The sequence below is a fragment of the Leptodactylus fuscus genome, chromosome 1 (assembly GCF_031893055.1).
Source record: "Leptodactylus fuscus isolate aLepFus1 chromosome 1, aLepFus1.hap2, whole genome shotgun sequence".
Classification (NCBI taxonomy): domain Eukaryota; kingdom Metazoa; phylum Chordata; class Amphibia; order Anura; family Leptodactylidae; genus Leptodactylus; species Leptodactylus fuscus.
The window spans coordinates 37,769,911-37,790,435 of NC_134265.1; the positions used below are offsets into that span (position 1 = coordinate 37,769,911).

Here is a 20,525-nt window from a genome sequence, read left to right on the forward strand (position 1 = left end):
GTGTGGTACTACAAGTTCCAGCATGTCCTGCATACCCCGCTCTCCCCGCACATCACACATACGGCAGCACAGTACACCGCACTCGTCACGTAACATCTAGTCGCCTCATTCCGTGACTCGTCCTCTTCTCATTATTTTTGCGGTTTGTAGAGTTTTACAGAATGACGGGCACAGAGTAATCGCAAATTATTATTTCACATTTACAGAGAGAAAATCAGCTTTGGAGGGTTTATAAAAAGATGAGCAATCTGCCTCCCCGGCTGCCGGAGTCCGTGTAACTGTGGGCAACAAGCGCTGGGGGTTAACCCTGTAAGGGCAAGGCAAAGCTTTATCCAGGTAAGGGTCTGACGTAACGGGACAAGACCATCAATGTAGTATTTAAAGGGGTGGTCTCTGGGTGACTACTGCTAGATATGGCGGAGCTATTCAGAGGTAAGGTGTAGGAGTATTGGGCACCCATTTCAATCACAAGGAAACAGTGGTCGTATGCTACATGTGTGGCTAATACAGGGAATCTTGCTAGGTTTCTTATTAGCATTGGCATAACCAGACAGATTATTAAACATTAAGACTCCAATTATAATATAAAATTAGGCCCTAACATATTGGAGAACACTCCAATAAGAACAGAGGTGTCCCCCTTTACCTTTCTGCAGGGAGTTGTCCAGCCCCAAATGTATATTTCATATATCCCATATAGATCCGCTGATTTGGCTATCAAACGCAGTAACAATGGAGAGGGTGCAGAGGTAGCTCTCCCCCTATTCAAGTAATAAGAGCGGAGCTGCAGTTCCCTGGCACTACCACTAGGTGGTGGATGGCGCTACTGCTCTACCCCTATTACCTGAATACTGGCTCCGTCCACTGCATCTGCTTGAAGGACTCCAACTTTACAATGCAAATTCAATCTGAAATTTCAACATGCTTGCACAAGCTCCAGTACCTACCACCACCACTAGGTGGCCACACACAGCTCATGCCCCAGCAGAGTGGCACAAAATCATGTTCTGGTTTCCAAAATTGGCACAATGGGCCACTTGTGTTGAGATAAGAGGATAGAGATAAGAAAGAACACATCTCTGTGCATGATAGGAAGACCTGTCACCATCCGTCAGGGCTATGGCGCAGATTTTTAGCTAATCCTTCATTTTAGAGGTGTTGCATCAAGTGCCCAAATACAGTAAGGTCCTTCTGGGCAGACAGGAACAATCTAAAGGATCGGTTAGGTCTATGATCAGCAATACTCCCAACCACCTGTAGTGGGCGCTGTACAACAAACCTAATATTCCTCCAGCTGATCGTCGCTGCAGCTCCTAATAGGCTTAATTATCTCTTTGCTGGAAAATAATACAATTCTTAGAAAAGCCCTTCAAGCCTGCAGAGCTAGATCTAACAAGCTCCTTAGAAGACGCAGTGCTCATAAATAATGGCACCAGTAGACGCTCAGATCTATAGAAATCTGCATACAATTCCAGAATATTAGATTATTGAAAGCATTCCTTTATAAGCAGGATCTGGGGAAATGTAACCTGCCGGCCTGCTGGGGGGAAAGTTGAGTCACTTCCTAAATATATAATGTTTCCTATATTGTACTGAAGCTGAGCAACAACCTTTAGTATCCCTATGGACAATATAACCTGTATTTTACAAGGTGGGCCATAGAAGGCGGACATTCGGGATTCTGCCGCAAATGCTCTATTGTTGTATAGTAGACGGGATCTGAACAAGGGTTAACCCTATTGTCATTCAATGTGGTGAGTCTGCTGAAATATCAGGCATGCTTACAATTTTTACAATGATTTTTAGCACGGCAGAGACGAAATTCCGCATAGATATATTATACTCCAGAGCTGAAATAATTCTGCTGGTTGTTACTAAAAGCGGTTAACAAGCTTGTTGTCACCCACAATAAACAGGGCTATTGTTCTTAAAGGGAACTTGTCGAAGGGATTTAGGGCACTAAACCAACCACAGGTCTTTATGGAATAGGGGTTTGGTATCCGAAATAGCCGTGTTGTAACACAATCCGCAGCCACATTAAAAATAAAACTACTTGCCTAGAGAGGAGTCTGATGAGACATTTTTGGTGTTCCTTCTACCTGCGCTGTTCTTCAGTGAACTCAGATGAGTAAATCCTAGATTCAATGCACATGCGCCAAAGTGTCAGCACATGCGCACTGAAGCCGGGGTGTACCTATCAGGATTCATTGAATGGGGACTACACCAAACAGGGCTATTTGGGAAAATAAACCCCCAGTCCATAAGGAGTAGGAGTGGGTTAGTGAACAAATTACTCCAACAGGTTCCCCTTAAGGCAGAATGTTGACCCGGGGATCGGTCTGATTGCCAAGAGGGGGCACAAATGAAATTTCCCCACTTAATGCTAAAGCTCCATGTTGCGGAAACGCAGCTCTTTTGGTCAGAGAGCTAGGCGATTTCAGCTCTGAAGCATGGAAAGATGAATACAGCTCTGAAGTACAATACAGGCTGTAAGTCAGGATCAGTACAAAATGAGTGAAGTAAAGTTACTTAAAGGGGTTTTTCGGCCTAAAAATATTGCTGATTTATCAAGAGGATAAATCAGATTGGAGGAGATCCGACACCAAATGCCTCCACCGATCCATTGTTCTTAGTAGGGGATACACAGAGACTTGACCAGGAAGCAGACAGCACTGTTCTCTGTGTAGTGGCCAGATCAGGTACTGCAGATCATCTCCTAGTCACGTGTGAGAACCCCTCCAATCTGATATCCTTAGGATAGGTCAGCCATATCTTTAGCCCAGAAAATCCCTTGTAACTTCCACATAGAATATTTCTAGTTTCAGGTGACGTTGAGCGGTTATTACCAGATGGCACCTGCCTGTATCACCGCTATATATGTGACATGTCATCGACAGGAGATTGTAGCACAGTGTCTGAGGAAGACAGGACAAGCAGGAAACAATAAGACACCGCTGTGTTCCTACCTCATTTATCTGTACCCGCACTTTATTAATAGCTCGGAGCCAGCGTGCTTTGGCGGGGGAGAAAGGAGGAGGACCGACATCTTCGTGGTAGCTGCAGAGGGGAAGAAAGTCAAAATATAAGAACGTTGTAAGCAAATGTGAACAGCGACAAATATCTGCTTTATAAGTGGCTCTCGTTTACTGGTAAGTGTTATCACTGGGGTGAGGCTCAGACAATCTGTCCTTGTATATTAGGAGTATTGGGCTAATGTCCATAATGGGGCCCCAGCAGTCGGGCCCCTCCAACCACACAGTTATAGTCTAGTGTACAGGTGATCGGTCTACTGTACAATTCCTCAATGGTTTCCAAGATCTAGACTTGATAGCAGTGAATGCATTGTTTATATTCATAGGCTGAAAACCTGCGCTGACATAGCATCGCTGAGGATTTGTTCCTATGTATCCCATCCTACACGAATTGGCTATTTCTTCTGCCCAAGATCCAGAAAACCGATACCTATGGTCAAGGAGAAGCATGTGCTGACTGGCCACTCAAGGCAACCTCCTGTTCCTCAGGGCATGTTAACATGCGGACAATTTGTCCATTATGTTTTTGAGGGGCATCTTTGGCCGACATCCATTGGGAACACTGTAGCAGAACTATAGCTATGGGATGTGCTGTAGCTGCAGACAAGCAGCTATGGGGAGTGCTGCAGCCACAGACGAGCAGCTATGGGGAACAATGCAGCACACAGCTACAGAGAGCATTGTCATGGACAAGTATGGGGAGCATTGTAGCGGACATATAGTTATGGGAGCATTGTAGCGGGCATACAATTATAGGAGCACTGCAGCAGACATACAGTTATGGGAGAACTGCAGCAGACATACAGTTATAGGAGAAATGCAGCGGACAATCGGTTATAGGAGCACTGCAGCGGTCACATGGTTATGGGAGAATAGCAGCGGACATACAGTTATGGGAGAACTGCAGTAGACATGCAGTTATGAGAGCACTGCAGCGGACATACGGTTATGGGAGCACTGCAGCGGACATACAGTTATGGGAGAACTGCAACGGACATACGGTTATGGGAGAACTGCAGCGGACATACAGTTATGGGAGAACTGCAACGGACATACGGTTATGGGAGAACTGCAGCGGACATACACTTACGGGAGCATTGCAGCGGACATACACTTAGGGGAGCATTGTAGCGGACACTATTGTGTTATCCATGTAATCTGTGTATGTATATATATATATATATATATATATATATATATATATATATATACACAGTCCTATGAAAAAGTTTGGGCACCCCTATTAATCTTAATCATTTTTAGTTCTAAATATTTTGGTGTTTGCAGCAGCCATTTCAGTTTGATATATCTAATAACTGATGGACACAGTAATATTTCAGGATTGAAATGAGGTTTATTGTACTAACAGAAAATGTGCAATATGCATTAAACCAAAATTTGACCGGTGCAAAAGTATGGGCACCTCAACAGAAAAGTGACATTAATATTTAGTAGATCCTCCTTTTGCAAAGATAACAGCCTCTAGTCGCTTCCTGTAGCTTTTAATCAGTTCCTGGATCCTGGATAAAGGTATTTTGGACAAACAATTCAAGTTCAGTTAAGTTAGATGGTCGCCGAGCATGGACAGCCCGCTTCAAATCATCCCACAGATGTTCAATGATATTCAGGTCTGGGGACTGGGATGGCCATTCCAGAACATTGTAATTGTTCCTCTGCATGAATGCCTGAGGATTTGGAGCGGTGTTTTGGATCATTGTCTTGCTGAAATATCCATCCCCGGCGTAACTTCAACTTCGTCACTGATTCTTGAACATTATTCTCAAGAATCTGCTGATACTGAGTGGAATCCATGCGACTCTCAACTTTAACAAGATTCCCGATGCCGGCATTGGCCACACAGCCCCAAAGCATGATGGAACCTCCACCAAATTTTACAGTGGGTAGCATGTGTTTTTCTTGGAATGCTGTTTCTTTTTGGACGCCATGCATAACGCCTTTTTTTTATAACCAAACAACTCAATTTTTGTTTCCAAAATGAAGCTGCCTTGTCCAAATGTGCTTTTTCATACCTCAGGCAACTCTATTTGTGGCGTACGTGCAGAAACGGCTTCTTTCTCATCACTCTCCCATACAGCTTCTCCTTGTGCAAAGTGCGCTGTATAGTTGACCGATGCACAGTGACACCATCTGCAGCAAGATGATGCTGCAGCTCTTTGGAGGTGGTCTGTGGATTGTCCTTGACTGTTCTCACCATTCTTCTTCTCTGCCTTTCTGATATTTTTCTTGGCCTGCCACTTCTGGGCTTAACAAGAACTGTCCCTGTGGTCTTCCATTTCCTTACTATGTTCCTCACAGTGGAAACTGACAGGTTAAATCTCTGAGACAACTTTTTGTATCCTTCCCCTGAACAACTATGTTGAACAATCTTTGTTTTCAGATCATTTGAGAGTTGTTTTGAGTAGCCCATGATGCCACTCTTCAGAGGAGATTCAAATAGGAGATCAACTTGCAATTGGCCACCTTAAATACCTTTTCTTATGATTGGATACATCTGGCTATGAAGTTCAAAGCTCACTGAGGTTACAAAACCAATTTTGTGCTTCAGTAAGTCAGTAAAAAGTAGTTAGGGGAATTCAAATCAATAAAATGATAAGGGTGCCCATACTTTTGCACCGGTCAAATTTTGGTTTAATGCATATTGCACATTTTCTGTTAGTACAATAAACCTCATTTCAATCCTGAAATATTACTGTGTCCATCAGTTATTAGATATATCAAACTGAAATGGCTGTTGCAAACACCAAAATATTTAGAACAAAAAATGATTAAGATTAATAGGGGTGCCCAAACTTTTTCATAGGACTGTATATATATATATATATATATATATATATATATATATATATTTTACAAATAGCCTCACCATTATACCAAGGTATAATGACTCCTTTACATGGGGATTAATCGGCCCTACAAACAGTAGTAATTGTCTAAAAATATCAAGCTGATCAGTGCTCGGCGAATGCCTTTAAACTGGGCAATGATCTGTAATGAGAAGTCACACTAAAGGCATCTAAGCAGAATATACAAATATACAGTAAGTGGCTAACAGGGACATGAAAAGCGGCCTTTAGGGAGACTTTAATGGAGGTAATTCATTCCTACTTCACAGAATATGAAGACGCTGGGCGTAGATCTTTATCTAATGCATAGATTTCCATCATGCCAAATGTCCTGTCCACCCACTGTGTGTGGGAAGTGCAGCTGTACGCGGACCCCCCGCCGCACAATGACATGTAGTAAGAGTGCCCAGCAGGATGGAAGAAAAATTATGGCTGAGCACTAAAATGTGTTAATCAGGATCAGCCGCGTCTTATGTTATAAAGATTAAAAGAGAATAAAAGGAATAAAAAATACATCCTGAGGCGCGGAGCACAGGACAGAATCCTCAGCTTGAGTGCTGGAGACCGGCACAAGACGACTGCAGATACTGTAACAAATTTGTCTTAATAACTTGGCATTGTAGGTTGTGTGCGGCTCCGAGCCGGGATAAGGAATAAATGTGCAGTACCGCGCTTCTCCGACGCATCCTTTATTAGATTATAAGCTTGATGCTGGGAACAATCTTGGAGCGAAAGCTTTCATCTTGCTCTGCAAATGCACCAAGCGGGTGTGTGTTTACTACAGACGCCATGGGAATACTGATGTCTTTATATAAGTCAGTCCCTACACTCCTATACCCTGTGCCTCCAACGTCTCATCAGCTTCTTATATATATGTAAGCAAGCTGTGCAGTGACCTGTTCAAGAACCAGCCTCAAGTACAGATGCTAGAATTATAGCGTCTCCATACAAAATAATCTCCAGGGACAGGGCACCATTGTATCAGGCACATACATGTACTGTATTTATAGGCCCCCATACTATGTCATTTCAAACCGAGGCATTGTCTGCATATCATACGTTTCACAAAGCCTGATCAGCTGATATATTTGTGAAGGTTCTAATTATGTAATGTATGAAAACCCTTGTTATCCTTAAAAGCGGAATGCTAGATATAGTTGTTTATGCTTGAAACTGGTATAATGCTATAGGATAATATGGCGCCTGCATCCACGATGGGTGCAAGAAAAACAAATGCCAGAAGACAGCTCCCCAAGGTGACCACGCAGGACCGGGAGTAGCTGGCTATATATGTAACTGCTTAAAATTTTTCTGTTTGATTGAGATGTACCATACCAATCAGGAATGAATATGAAAACTTACGTTGCTGTTATCTCTCTTACTTTCTCTGCTACTATTTAACCCCACTTTGTTTTAATAAAAGTGCGTCAGTATTTCCTCCTTGGTTGAGAGAGGAACTAATACCAACATCGTGTGTCTGGAGTCATTTCCTTACTGCTGGCACTCAGCCTAATTAATTAGGACGACGACAGTTACCCCGGATTATTGGTCAATTAGTCATAAACACATCTTATTATATTTAAGCTCATTTTAGTGTGAGTTACTTACTGAAGAGCTGGTATATCTATCCCCATTATGAGCAAACTAGTCTTGTGAATTGCTCTAAGCTTATGAATTGAGATCCTGTCTGCTGAGTCAGCGTATCTAAACTTAGGTTTGATGTTGTGTTGCGGTACTACCTGTCTAAGCCTCTCATATGTAAACCTCTTCAATACGCCAGTATACTCATGGGCATGTGTAATAAAGGGTGAGTTCACATGGTGGACTTGTGGTGGGACCATCCATGCAAAATCCGCCACAGATAAGATTTCCTGCTCCCAATCATTTTAATGGGATGTCCGGGTAGAATCCACCTGAATATCGAGCAGGGCGCTTATTTTTGGATTTTTCAGCTTGGTAAACGAAGCTTTTATTGAAAGGGGGGGGGGGGGATTCCATAATAAAAATCCCACCATGTCAATTTACCTTCAACCTTTAATGTGTAACATTGTGGAGCTGAGGCTATGAATTTTTGTTTCTGATCTTACCCAAGATACTGCCTGTTGGACTGATGTATTTAAGCTTCTGATGTGGGGTACGGTCTCAGACAAACAGTAATACAAGTGAGCATTAGAATGACCATTGTGCACAGAATACAACTGACCTCTCCCGTTTCTCTAGCTGAACGTCTTTGGTTCGTTCTAGCTCTTGAGGTGATTTGGCGGCGACTTCTTCGGGTTGCGCCTCTCCTCCCTGAGGCTCTCCTGTTCTCTTGGGCTCATGACCATTGTACCATTCTTGGTCACTCTTCCTCTGGTTCGCAGACCCGCCGAAGCAGTAATTTGGGTCGTGTCGTTCTTCTTCCATGTCCAGAGAATGTAGGCTCTCGTGGTAATGGTCAGAATCACTAAGCTGGGAGCTCCCTTGGCTGACATTACCGGATGAGCCATACCGACTACTCCCAGCGGGACTGTGGGGAAGGAGGGATCAAAGATCAATTATATAGGGAATGGGAGAGAGAACCTTTACCAAAATGCTACCAAAACACCAGTGTAGAGAAAACAGCAGAACACCATCAAGACTGTTGGATCATCAACTGTATGAATGTTTTTTATACTCAAGAGCTGTATTCAGAATTCTGCTTGTTTCCCTGTTAGCTCTCAGTATGTAGGGCCCAACATCTCAACACTGACCCTTGCAGGATGAAGTGTTATTCCCCTGCTATAATACATTGTGGGAGATCCAGCGTTTATACTAGTATGAGACAATGCTCTCCGTCATAATGTTGCGCATCTCAGTTTAATGCACGATCACTCCGATTTATGATGACAAATTACTTAATATATCAGTATACAAAACATCTCCCACAATGCAACACAGCAGACCAACATATAATGAAGTCCTGTCATAGAAATCTACATAGACTACATGCCGTGTGTGACGTAGTCTGACTATAATCTACCGTGACAAGTTAAACGGAGTTAATGGAACGAGTCTTACTTTTCCCATGACACACGGGATAATGGATCCTGTCTGTTCTTACGTGTGACAGTGTGGCGTTATGCAATCTGCCATGGATGTAATTTACATGACACATGCCTCTCCATTAGATCACGTAACAGGACATGTGATGACACTTATATGAACGGTAGAATGGCAGGAGTATCGTGTACCATTATACTACAATAATATTGTTATAGATAGATTATATCCTTCATGCAGACATGTGAGGTGGGGGTAAAGATGTATATAGATAGATATATACATGTATACACAGTAACGTGCAAGTTTTAGGCAGGTGTGGAAAAAAATGCTTTAAACTAAGAATGCTTTCAGGAACAAAAGAGTTAAATTGTTTATTTTGCCAGTTAACGAAATGAAGAAAACAGAAATCTAAATCCCATCAATATTTTCTGTGACCTTTGCCTTTTGCCTTCCATCAATGCTTCTCGACAATTTTTGGTAGAAGTCAGCATGGATGTTATTCCCGCCATCTTGAGGCACTAAGAACAAATCTTCTGTGGCTTTAGGCTTGTTCCAATCCTTCTGTCGCTTCATGTCATCCCAGACAGACTGGACAATGTTGAGATGTGGGGGCATATCATCATTTCCAGGACCCCACCCCCCCTCCGAAGGGTACTCACACCAAATATTGATGGGATTTCTATTTCTGAACGCAATGTTACTATGCAGCATTTTTTTTTTTTTACACCCATCTAAAAAACTTTTGCATAGATGGAGAGCCAGTCGTGAAGAAATTGGTGGGTTCGACCAATGTTCATCTAATTTGTATGGCCATCTCTAGGATTGGCAGCTGTAGGTCATCCCTTCCTTCCATCACATAAAACATATGAAGATCCCTGGGATGGTTGCTCCTTTGTTTGCAAAAGATTGGTTATACAAAGAAGAAGCCCATTATTTGTTGGCTGCCTCTCCAGGGGTCCAGATTTTAATAAGTTAGCATTAAGTTCTCCAGGAAAAATAAACCTAAAACCAGACCTCCCACCTTTGGAAGAAACAATGTCATGTACATATAGCTTAATTCAGCCAATGACCCTGTAAGACCGAGCGCTCAGACTCTTAGAATTTGCACATTTATCCAGTGTTCTGCATATTTTACCCTACACCATTTACAGATCTGCAAAATAACGGTTACACATTTTATAGTCCATTAGTACCGAAAGCAAAATGCTAAAGAGGGCACCGAGAAAATGAGGTTACATTGTGAACAGTGTTCAGCATCTTTTAGAGATCTACTCAGATGCCACATTTGGAGCAACTCTACCAAAATGGGGCCTTTCAAAGATCTCTGGACATCAGTGGTCCTGAACCTTCATTTCGTTAACCGTTTCAAAAGGAACCAACTGGTATCACCCTGTTGGATGTTGTAAGCTTACAGAATTCTGTGTACGGCGTCAATGTTTGGCAGCTGAAGGAACGGGACGAATAGAAAGAGTTTCACGTAAGCACAATCAACAAAGATGTGATTGATTGAGAAGTTGACGTTGTTTGCAAGAAATTTTCAACCTCATTGGTTTTAACGGTGACAATCATTTTCCTAATACCCTCTTCAAGAAAGAGCTAGGTATATTCGCAAGACAAGCACAGACATCGAAGCTTCAATAAAACAGACATCACCAAATACCAGGAAAGGCTCCTAGGCAAGGGCACTTTGAACACAGAGCAGAAAAAGATTTCTAAGACCCTATCAATTTGTGATGGGCTTGCAGAGTGTCCTCCTACATTGGTCATCAAGAGTGTCCCTGGGCTAGGACCTTGACCAGCAATAATTTTCAACCTCTTCATGGAGACAATTATTGGTGGTCAGATACAGGAGGTATAAGTGGGTACAGAGAACAAGTGAAAAGTGGGGCTGACCAAACAATTTTGTCTCTATAGGAGAATGTGGGGTGGGATTGCCATAGTCACAACCTAAAACATATAAGCTAGAATACTTACTAAATCTAAGACTATAACGCAACTCAATAAGTTAGCAGGTGACTTCACTACGTTAGAACAAGCAACACAGCACTAATTCTAAAGGCGCATTATAAATGGCCGCATGATAGACACCATTTATTATGCCCAAATAACTGGCCTTGATTCCCTTCTACTCAATTTTTCTGCCCCTTCCTTGGCACATTGGGCAGCTCCGGCACTAGAGGTTGTCGCCAAATCATCGATCTTTGACTCAGACTGATCTTCGTCATCCAAAGAACTTGCCGAAATTATTTCCAGACTTCCTAATCTAATATCCATACATGGTGAAGGACTCAGACTCAGGTCAATCATTTGGTCTTTGTTTTGAGGATCATCTGAAAAATTTGTTAAAATACTAGAGGATTCCGAGCGGAGGGAACACACATCCAATGTGTCTTTGGCTTGTAATAGGCGTTGCCCAATTATTGCACCTTCATTTATTTTTGAGGCTTGATCAGAATATGTAGTACCGTTTTGACTTTCATGAAAAGATAAGTCCTCTGCACTGGTTTTCATGAGGACAGGCAAGTTAGAAAAGTCAATGCTAGAAGGACCTCTCCCGGAATCCACCTGCAAAGCCAATGACCATTCCTTTTTCCCGAACACGGGGGACTGGCTGTTGTAGTGACCGTTTACATTTTCTACTTTAGTGTCCTCAATTAAAAGGGTCTTTGTAGACGTCAATTCTATATCGGGTGAAAAGGACCTTGGAATGGATGGTTGCTTGATCAACGGAACAGGCGGAATTGAACTACTGATGTCTGGGATAACTACAGAGGATTCATCCATAACTAGACTTCGTTCTGAAGGACAAGTCAACATTTTATTGTCAAGAGAGACTTCATCTGATGATTTTAGGAGGTCTAAGGATGAATCAGTTCGAAGTGTCTCTTTACTGCTAGCTTTTTCTAAGTGGTGAACATTAGGTTCCCCCTCCTTCGAAGTTACGGTGTCATTAGCTTGAATGATGTCACCTCTAAGAAAATCTTTGGGCACGTTATGAGATTCAGCTGTCAAGATAGATTCCTGTTCTGTCTTGGCCCCTTTATTTGCAAGCAGATTAGATAAGTCAGCTGGCCCTTTGTCAAAACCAGTTGGTCTTATTAAATTTGTGTTTGTCTGAACAGGTGATTTGGATTGACTAGCATTTCTATTTGGGGGGACCATTGCTGGAGGTGGTTTATTGGTCACTTCACTAGAAGATTTAAACATACCAAAGAAGTCACTAGAAAAGGTATTTGTCTGAGGAGAAGAGAAGCCGAATAATGAGCTTTTCTTGGGCGTTGAAGAAGATGAAGGTTGAGGGGTAAAGTAGAAGTTGGATGTATTTTTCTGGGGCTCACTGGGTGTTGTAGAGAACACACTGATTTTCGACATGAAACTAGAGAACATTTCAACTGAAGAGTCAAACACAGATTTTTCCTGCTCAGGCTCCTTAGATGTATTTGTGGAGGATGGTTGATCTAAAGGTTTTAGAACATGTGCATCTTCTTTTGCTGGCTGTGAAGGACCGAGGTTACTCTGAACAAATTCCTTTGTAGTTGGTTCATCCTTTTGCAAAAATAAGTCACTAGAACTGGTCTCACATTCAGGAGCATCGTCTTGGGATTTTAAGAGGATTTCCTTATCTGACCCATAAGTGCTTGGGGCTTCAATAAAAGAGGATTCTTGTTCACCAAGGAGAGAGCTAGAATCATCTGAAATTTTGGCAACATCAGCAAATACTTCATCGTTCATGCTACTACTTTCGGAAACTGGGGCTATTTCTTCAATTGAAGGTTCTGTTATGTAACTTACCGTGTTGTCTGCATGCTCAACACCTATCACTTGGCTAACATTTTCAGGAAGAGAGTCAAACTGTTCGCTGGTATAATCCTCATCATACTCACTTGGCTCCACCATCTTAACATCTTCGTATTCATACTCCTCTGGCTCAACTTCATCATTCTGAAACTCATGTACTTGAGGCGTTGTATCAATTTCAGAATCTTCTACCAATGAACCAGTGTCTGGTTCCCTAGAGTCAAAATCTGGTCTATCAGTAGAAACATATGGTTCCTCTGGTTTTGTACTATCACAAGACTCTGGCAGAGGACCATCTTCACATACTGGCGACTCACATTTAGGAGTTTCTACATTCAAACCTAGTTGTTCCGAAGCCATCGTATCTTCCCTGTATTCCATTTTCTGGACAGAATGATGAAATTCTGGACTGTTTTGTTTTGGTACAGATTTAATAATGCCATCTTCCCTGGTGGTTTTTAATATTCCAGGATCAGGAGTCTTTGTTTCTTCAAACAAAGAAAAACCAAACAAGCTAGAAAACGTATTGGTGCTGGCTGGTGGTTTCTCACTGGGTTTACTCGAAGAGAAAAAAGTAGGCATCTTAAAGAGACTCTGCGGTTCAGCTTCTTTGGGTTGAGGTTTTTGTACTTCTACAGGAGCCGGTTCAGCTTTGACTGATCTACTGAAAAAATTAAAAATGCTACTGGCGGTCTGTGAAAGACTGTCCCCTATTTGTGTACTGGTTTGCTGCTCTGACTTCGGTTCTTGAAAACCCTTTTCTTCTGACATTTTTGGAGGTTGAACCTTAGACATGAATTCTGGTTTTAAGGATTGTTGAGGGGGAATACCAGGCAATACACGTTTGTTTGGGGAAGCTGCAGGAGTGGATTCTTTTTCCTGATGCTCTCTAGGTATAGGCACATTTATAGACACACTACTATCTGCACGGTGAATAGATGGAAGGGAGGTTCTCGCACCACTCTCTTGAATAGTCTCTTGTTTCTTAAGTAGTTTATGCCTTGGTGCTTGATCAGCACCAGTCTTCGCATCATCTGTCTTAAACCCTAATGGCTTCTTATTGGATGGGCCAGTCTCCTCTGGCGGGAGCATGGCTTCACAGGGTTGCTTAGAAGACACAGACTCTGTTTTAAAGAGATCACTCAGGGACCCAAATATAGATGAAATGCCAATGGTGTCCCTCTGCTCAGGAGCGGCTTCTGATGTTTTATTACTTTTCGTAATTTCCTCCGAGGGCATTGAACGGTTATGCAAATTCTCCTGTGATGGTGTTGGACCTGATGTTACTGAATCGATCTGGGTTTTGAAAAAGTTCAAGAAGCCAGAAGTAGTGTTTTTATCAGTACTGGTTTTGTCGGAGCTGCTGTCACCGATGCTAAAAATTTGTAGAGCACTCTTAAATAAATTTTTCTCAGGCTCACTTTGCGGGGGGGCATTATCAGTGCGTTCTGCAAGCTGTTGGCTTGGTTTACTGATATTTTCCTTTACCTGAACGGTTGGTCTTGGAATAGATGGGTCTTTATTTTCAGGTTCTTTGGTCAGATTCTGCAAATAATCGTATGTGTTTATATTTGGACCTCCTGGAGTTTCTTGTTCTGGATGTTTTTGTATTTTGAGAGGCATCTTTCTATTATCTGAATCATCATCATCAAACCTTGGTTTTACATATTTCTGCCTTCCACGGTCATCAGTAGGTGCAGCTGTTCCTCCACCCTTTACAGCAAGATCCCCGACTGCCTGTGATTTCTCATCACAAGTAGTAGCGGGAAGATCTGGGTTTTCACTTTTACTCAGTAGACCACCAAGAGAAGAGAATAAGGAGGACACGGGGCTAAATAAACTCTTCTTAACATCACTTTTTTCAGTGGACTGCGGTTCAGTTGTTGATGACGGTTCAGGATTGGTGACTGGGCGGGAAGCAAACTTGGAGCTTTCAGTAACTTTTCGATCAGAAATCTTTTTGGGAGGAGGCTTTGTTTGTGCCAAATCAAGAACTTCTACTTTCGAGTGCCACTGGGGACATCTAGTCAGGTCAACAGAATAATTATCTGAAAAGATATTTTCACCATCTGGTCGAAGATCTACTTTTAGTTTTTTAAGCTTGCATGTTGAGAAGTCTAAAGGCTGGTCTCGCTGGGAGTAAACAGATTCTTCAAACATGTGAGAAAAGGTCTCCAAGTTCATCAAGTGGTCATTTCTATTTAACGCTAAGTCAAGGGGGCTATTTAAGGCATGGTTATCCATTTCTTCATCTACATCAAACCAAGGAAGCACGCCATTGTTTAATGGTACCTTGAATCCACACAAGATGACAGCTTCATCTGACATATAACTTGTTTCTAAGTAATCTTCATAGTCAAAGTATGGTTCTGTGTCTGGTGTACAAACATAGACATACTCCCCAGTAGGATCAGTTAAAAGGGAGTAAACATACATACCATCACTGTACATATAATATCCACAGTCTCCATCTTCAGATTGCCACCATAAACCAAACTCTAGTAAGGCCAACCATTCTAAATACTCATCGTCAGGAGAAAACAAGGACGTTTCATTCTGAATTAAAGAACCATAATCCACCAATTTCCAAAGGGAGTGGTCATATTGAGAAGAAAAGCTCAAATCTAGGGGAATTCCTTCATATAAGCTATAGACATCGGCTTGTATTGAGACAAGCTCAATGTCCTGGTCATACAACGCATTACCTACATGGAAATCCTTTGAGTGTATATATCCTTCTTCCAAGTGTGAAAAGGATATCCAATCCATGTTAGCATTCCCATCCTTCTTGCACAAGTTCATGACTGTACCATTCAAATCAGTTACAGCTACCACATCGCTAGTTGTGCTCATGACACGACAAGCAATAGGCTCTCTGGCATCCATGGTGATACCCCAATCCGAAACGTCATAGTCCCACTCATAACTCGAATGGCTCCTGTTGTCTTCAATGTTTTCACAAGTGATTGATCGACCTAAACTATTCTGACCAGGATAGAAGCCGCTTTCAAAATCATCCATCCAACATAAACCAGGGTCTTCAATTTCCGAATCAAACTGGACAGAAACATCCCTTGAGCAGATTTCCATATGACCAGTATGTCGTTCTTCAGCTTGCTCTTTCAAATGTTTTTGTGACTTGTCTAAACTCGAACCTTTATCTGATGTTTTTACAACCAATTCGCTTTCTTTTTGCACAGGTAGTAAGTTTTTGAGTTTGCTAAACATACTTGAATCCTCACTCTGACCACCCAAAATCTCAATCGTATTGCCCTTTTTAGTCTCCTTTAGTGGGTTAGGTAAAACATTTGTGGAACTTTCTTTGCTACTTGATAAGTTTTCACTTGATGCAAACCTAAACAACCCTGAAAATAAACCTGTAGTTTTTTTATCCTCAAAACTTTTGCTCTCCTTGACGAGATTTTCTTGAGACCCAGGTTCACTTGAAGAAAAAGTAAACAGTCTAGAGATAAATCCTTTGGAGGATTCTTTTTCAAGATTCGGATTTGGCTTTGGAAAGCCACCGTCAGATGATTTTTGGCTAAATGTAAGGTCTTGCTTTTGCTCTTGCACGCGCTCTACATTTCGACTCAGTGGGTGCTCTGTAGCTTCACATTTTGCCTGCGGAGTCTCATCATATATTCTTGAACAATCCATTTTTAATATAGGTTCGTGACTTTTAATTTCAGCTCTGTCAAAAGACGCACCTGGTCCTATTTCGTTCTTAAAATTGTCATTCTCCAGCTTTAATTCAGTTCTGTCTTTTTCACTTACTTTGTTGTTAGGGGACACATTGTCAGCAGGTGAAAACTTAGGTAAAGAGATTTCACTTTTCTTTTCAGTTTCCCTCTTTCCTGTCAAACTAAAAGAGTTGAAAAAGGGGATTTTAATTTTCCCTATTCCAAAGGGATCGTTGTCTCTAATGTCGGTTTCGGATTTAAAGACTCGTGAACTTTCCATGTTGCTAATATTTTTATCCACAGTGTTGGGCGTTTGGGTGAAAAACTGGCTAAAAGATTTTCTTAAAGGGTGTAAAAATTCTTTATTAGACTTTGTGTAGTCCTCAGTTCCGTCTGGCTTTAAGTCAATGCCATGAGTAATGTAATTCGTTAAGTCCTTGGTGCTACGTGTAGATTTTGGTAAACTAGAGTCAATCTTTTCATGTGTTAACGGTATGTTTGGTGGTTGTTCGGGATTGAATTTGTTGACTGCAAGCGGCGATTCTTCACTTGCTTCTAGATTTAACTCATTCTTACTTAATTTGTTGGTAATTTGCTCAGATAGGACATCTTCGTTCTCACTTGATTGTTGAGTCACTGAATGAGCAACTTCCACAGCTTTGTGTTCTGGTGGACATTCTGGTTTTAATACCTCTGAAGAACATCCAGTGTTACTCAGTTGAAGGTTGTTTAGAAGATTACTACTAAATGTAGAGGGACGGTCAGGTCCTTTGGTTGGTGGCTTGGTGCACTCTTGGGTCTTGTTGGGTTCTTGTTGATAGGTAGAACAGGAAGGTTTTGTTGAAGGTTCAATATTGGATTTGTGGCCAATCTCAGCACTCATTTTCTGTTCATTACTTTTTGTATTCATAAAATTCCCTCCAAACTTAAACTTATTGCTAAAGATTTTTGATATCCCACCGGTAATGGGATGCTCTGGTTTCTCAGGAGCGGCCGTAACTATTTTCTCTACGGATGCTGTAACTAGTGTGGCCCCTGAGCCGACCTTCTGCGTAAATGAACTAAACAAAGAGTTGACCGTTGTTTTTATACCAGACAATTCTGGTGTAGACTCTGAAGGAGTTTTATCGTCAACGCTTATGTTTGGTTTCTCAACATTGTTGGCCAAATTCTCTATTTTATCAGTTGAAGGAGGTTTACTTGCTATAATGGGGCTAGTCACCTTGCTAATCGGTAAAGTGTGGAATTTATTAATTTCTTCTTCTTTTTCGGCCAGATATTCTGAAACAGACTCAACTAAACATTGTAACTCATCCATGGTATCTACGTATTCCTCAGTCGGTTCCTCAACTGGAGACAATGGAAAGTTGGGGTAGCTATATTTACTGAACGGTCCCCTGGAAGAGTTTTTGTATTGGAGAGGTTTTAGATTACCAAATGAATTAGAATTTATTGGACTCAGAGCAACATTACTGGCATAAAACAGACTAGGACCAGCCCAGGACTGGGAAGTCAACGCTAGCTCTTCCAAATCATCATCGGAAACTGGTGAACATGGTTGACCATCAGAAGCACTACTGTCATACTCCTCCAGCGTATCCAGGGAAGAGCTGTGTCCAAGAATGGCTGGCTTCTGCTCATCTAGGTCCTGACAGATTTTTATGTGCAATACATCTTTAATGGGTTTGCAATTGACATGTTCCCGTCGCCCACTCTTTACCAGCAAACCATTTTTATAAGGTCGTAAAATTGGATAGAAAGAAAGAACAGGCTCTTTGTTAGAGTCAAATTGTGCGTCAGACCATAAAATATCTTTTTTGGATTGCACATTTGTTTCTGAACATATGCCATTACTAATTCTTTCCTTGTTTTTAATCCTAGAATTCTTTTTCAGTTTTCGCCTATCAATGGTATTATATTCCTCCGGGTATTGAGCGAAGCCAGATTTCCGAATTAGGTCTTGACCGGAAGTCAACTTTTCTACTCTCCGAGTCATTTCAACATTCATGTTTTTCTTTGAAGGGTTTGCTTCCTGCCAGTTCTTTTGACTTTCTTTTAGAAAATCTTCAATGAGCTGCTTGCCTAATTCTTCGCACTCGTCTTCCCAATCCTTTTCCATAGAACCTGTCTCAACGGGAATGATCCTAACTTTATCTTTAACTACAGAGGGATTTCTACTATGTGTATAGAGATCAAAAGGAGAAGAATGGGCAGAAAAGGGGAAAAAAGGATTGGTGGACAAAAGAAAAACATAATGAAAGACATAAAAACTTTGCCCAAACAGTTGTAACAACTGTGTAAATTACAATACATACATATATTATGCATGTAAATAGACATAACATTCATCGAGGTTTAGCTGTCTATATAGTTTTCCAGTCTTACAACAATCATAAGTATGGATTTCTTGATCACCACCAAAGTCATGGCTTCAGTGGGCTCAGTATGGATCTAATGTACGTGCTTAGGTTATGTAAACTATTAGGGGTTGTCCAGGATTAGAAAAATATGGCTTCTTGCATCCAGAAACAGAACCAAACCGGATTGCTTTACAGTGAATGTAACTGAGCTGCAATACTGCACCCAGCCAGGTGTAGCGCTGTTTCTTGAAGATCCATTTTTATAAATCCTAATCAACTCCTTTAACATGGTTTTAATACGTATTTGTTTTGGTTTCCCCTCCTCTTAAAGGGCTTATCTTACCCTTATTCCATCTCCTTTACAAGTCATGGAAAAAAAAAGGGGATTTCATAAATTTACCTAATCCTTTGCAAAGGGAATAACTGTCTAATCCTCATATGGGACTGAACACAGTACACGCTCATTTATGGAGTCCCCAGTTACTTAAAGGGATTATCCAGAACTAGAAAACATGGCTCCTTTCTTCTTCTCAGGAAATAACATCATGTCCATTGGTCACATGGCAATGCCTTCAAATGAATGGGGCTGAGCTGCATGATGGCCATGTGACCAACGAATGTGATGTAACTTCCTGAGAAAGAGGTCATGTTTTCTATTCCTGGATAATCCCTTTAAAGGGGTTGTTTTGGATTAGTAAACATGGCTGCTTTCTTTTCAGGTAGTGACCTCACATCCACTTTCCATTGTGCCTTTCATTTGCTGATTACCCCCATTTCATCTGAGTGAATGCCATAGCAAAAAGATGTAGGGAAGTGAAAAGTGTGGAATTTGGTGCCGATTTATAGGCGGAATCTGCTTCAAAATCAGCACCAATTACGGTGAACATACCCTTAAAGTTTAAGCAAAGCACAAACTAAAACATGCGGAGGACGAATTAAAGCATAACTATCAGCCATGAAAAAAAATACTCAAAGCTGTTTCAGAATCCTTACGTTTTACCATCAACAAAATGATGAAGCCTCCGATACTACAAATAAAAAAAAAAAAAAGCACAATCACGGCCAACTACGCTCCAGTGTGCACTGCAACACCGAAGACATGCAGCTACCACAACACTGGACACAACCACGGTACAAGCCAAGGACACAGCATGGCACAGAGAGAAGGTTGACCCACCTATCGGACAGATCTAGAGAATGCCTGCTTTCTAAGGAACAATGGCGGCTCGTCAGCTGACTAGATTCTGATGCAGACTCTAGATCGTGACGTCCATTCGCACTGGAATCTACGCTATCATATCGCCTTGAAAAGGAAAGAAAAGGCAAAGTAGGAAAACGGTAGAGGAAGAGTCATGTCATGAAAGTCAAAGACAACACTGTAAAAATATAGACATGAGAATGAACCAAATCCCTGGAGGTAAAAAAAAAATAAAAAAAAATGGTGACATTAATAAGCGACAGATCAAAGATAAGGAGAATCGGTACAAGTTTACAGACAAATGCAATAGAACAGTGGAGGTTTTATTATAAACCCCAAACTTTGTGATATCTGTTATTAGAGGAACGTATCATCTTCTTGACCGGTTAGTAGCCTGTAGGGTTTCTGTGAAAGGTGAAAAACTTTAAAAAAAAATTGTGATACACAAAGTCGTGGTTGGGGGGGAGGGGGGATAAGCAGCTGCAGTTACTCACTGTTTTCTGCTCTTCCACCCAACGAGTAGCAGTGACAGTATTTCTGACTGGTGTAGAGTGCGGAATATAGCCCTA

The 20,525-nt window shown here is 41.5% G+C and overlaps 1 protein-coding gene across 4 annotated transcripts in view; it reads right to left on the reverse strand.

Moving 5' to 3' along the window:
* Positions 1 to 16,221, reverse strand: part of LOC142198676 (uncharacterized) — a 168,067-nt gene extending 151,846 nt beyond the window's left edge. For all 4 annotated transcript variants that reach the window (XM_075269718.1, XM_075269717.1, XM_075269715.1 and 1 more), the window contains exons 1-3: positions 11,034 to 16,221; positions 8,100 to 8,405; positions 2,967 to 3,057 (exon numbers count right to left, since the gene is read on the reverse strand). In XM_075269718.1, the coding sequence (XP_075125819.1) occupies positions 2,967 to 3,057; positions 8,100 to 8,405; positions 11,034 to 15,946 (5,310 nt within the window). In that variant the 5' untranslated portion in view covers positions 15,947 to 16,221. The remainder of the gene's footprint in view (positions 1 to 2,966; positions 3,058 to 8,099; positions 8,406 to 11,033) is intronic.
* Between the last annotated feature and the right edge of the window lie 4,304 nt (positions 16,222 to 20,525).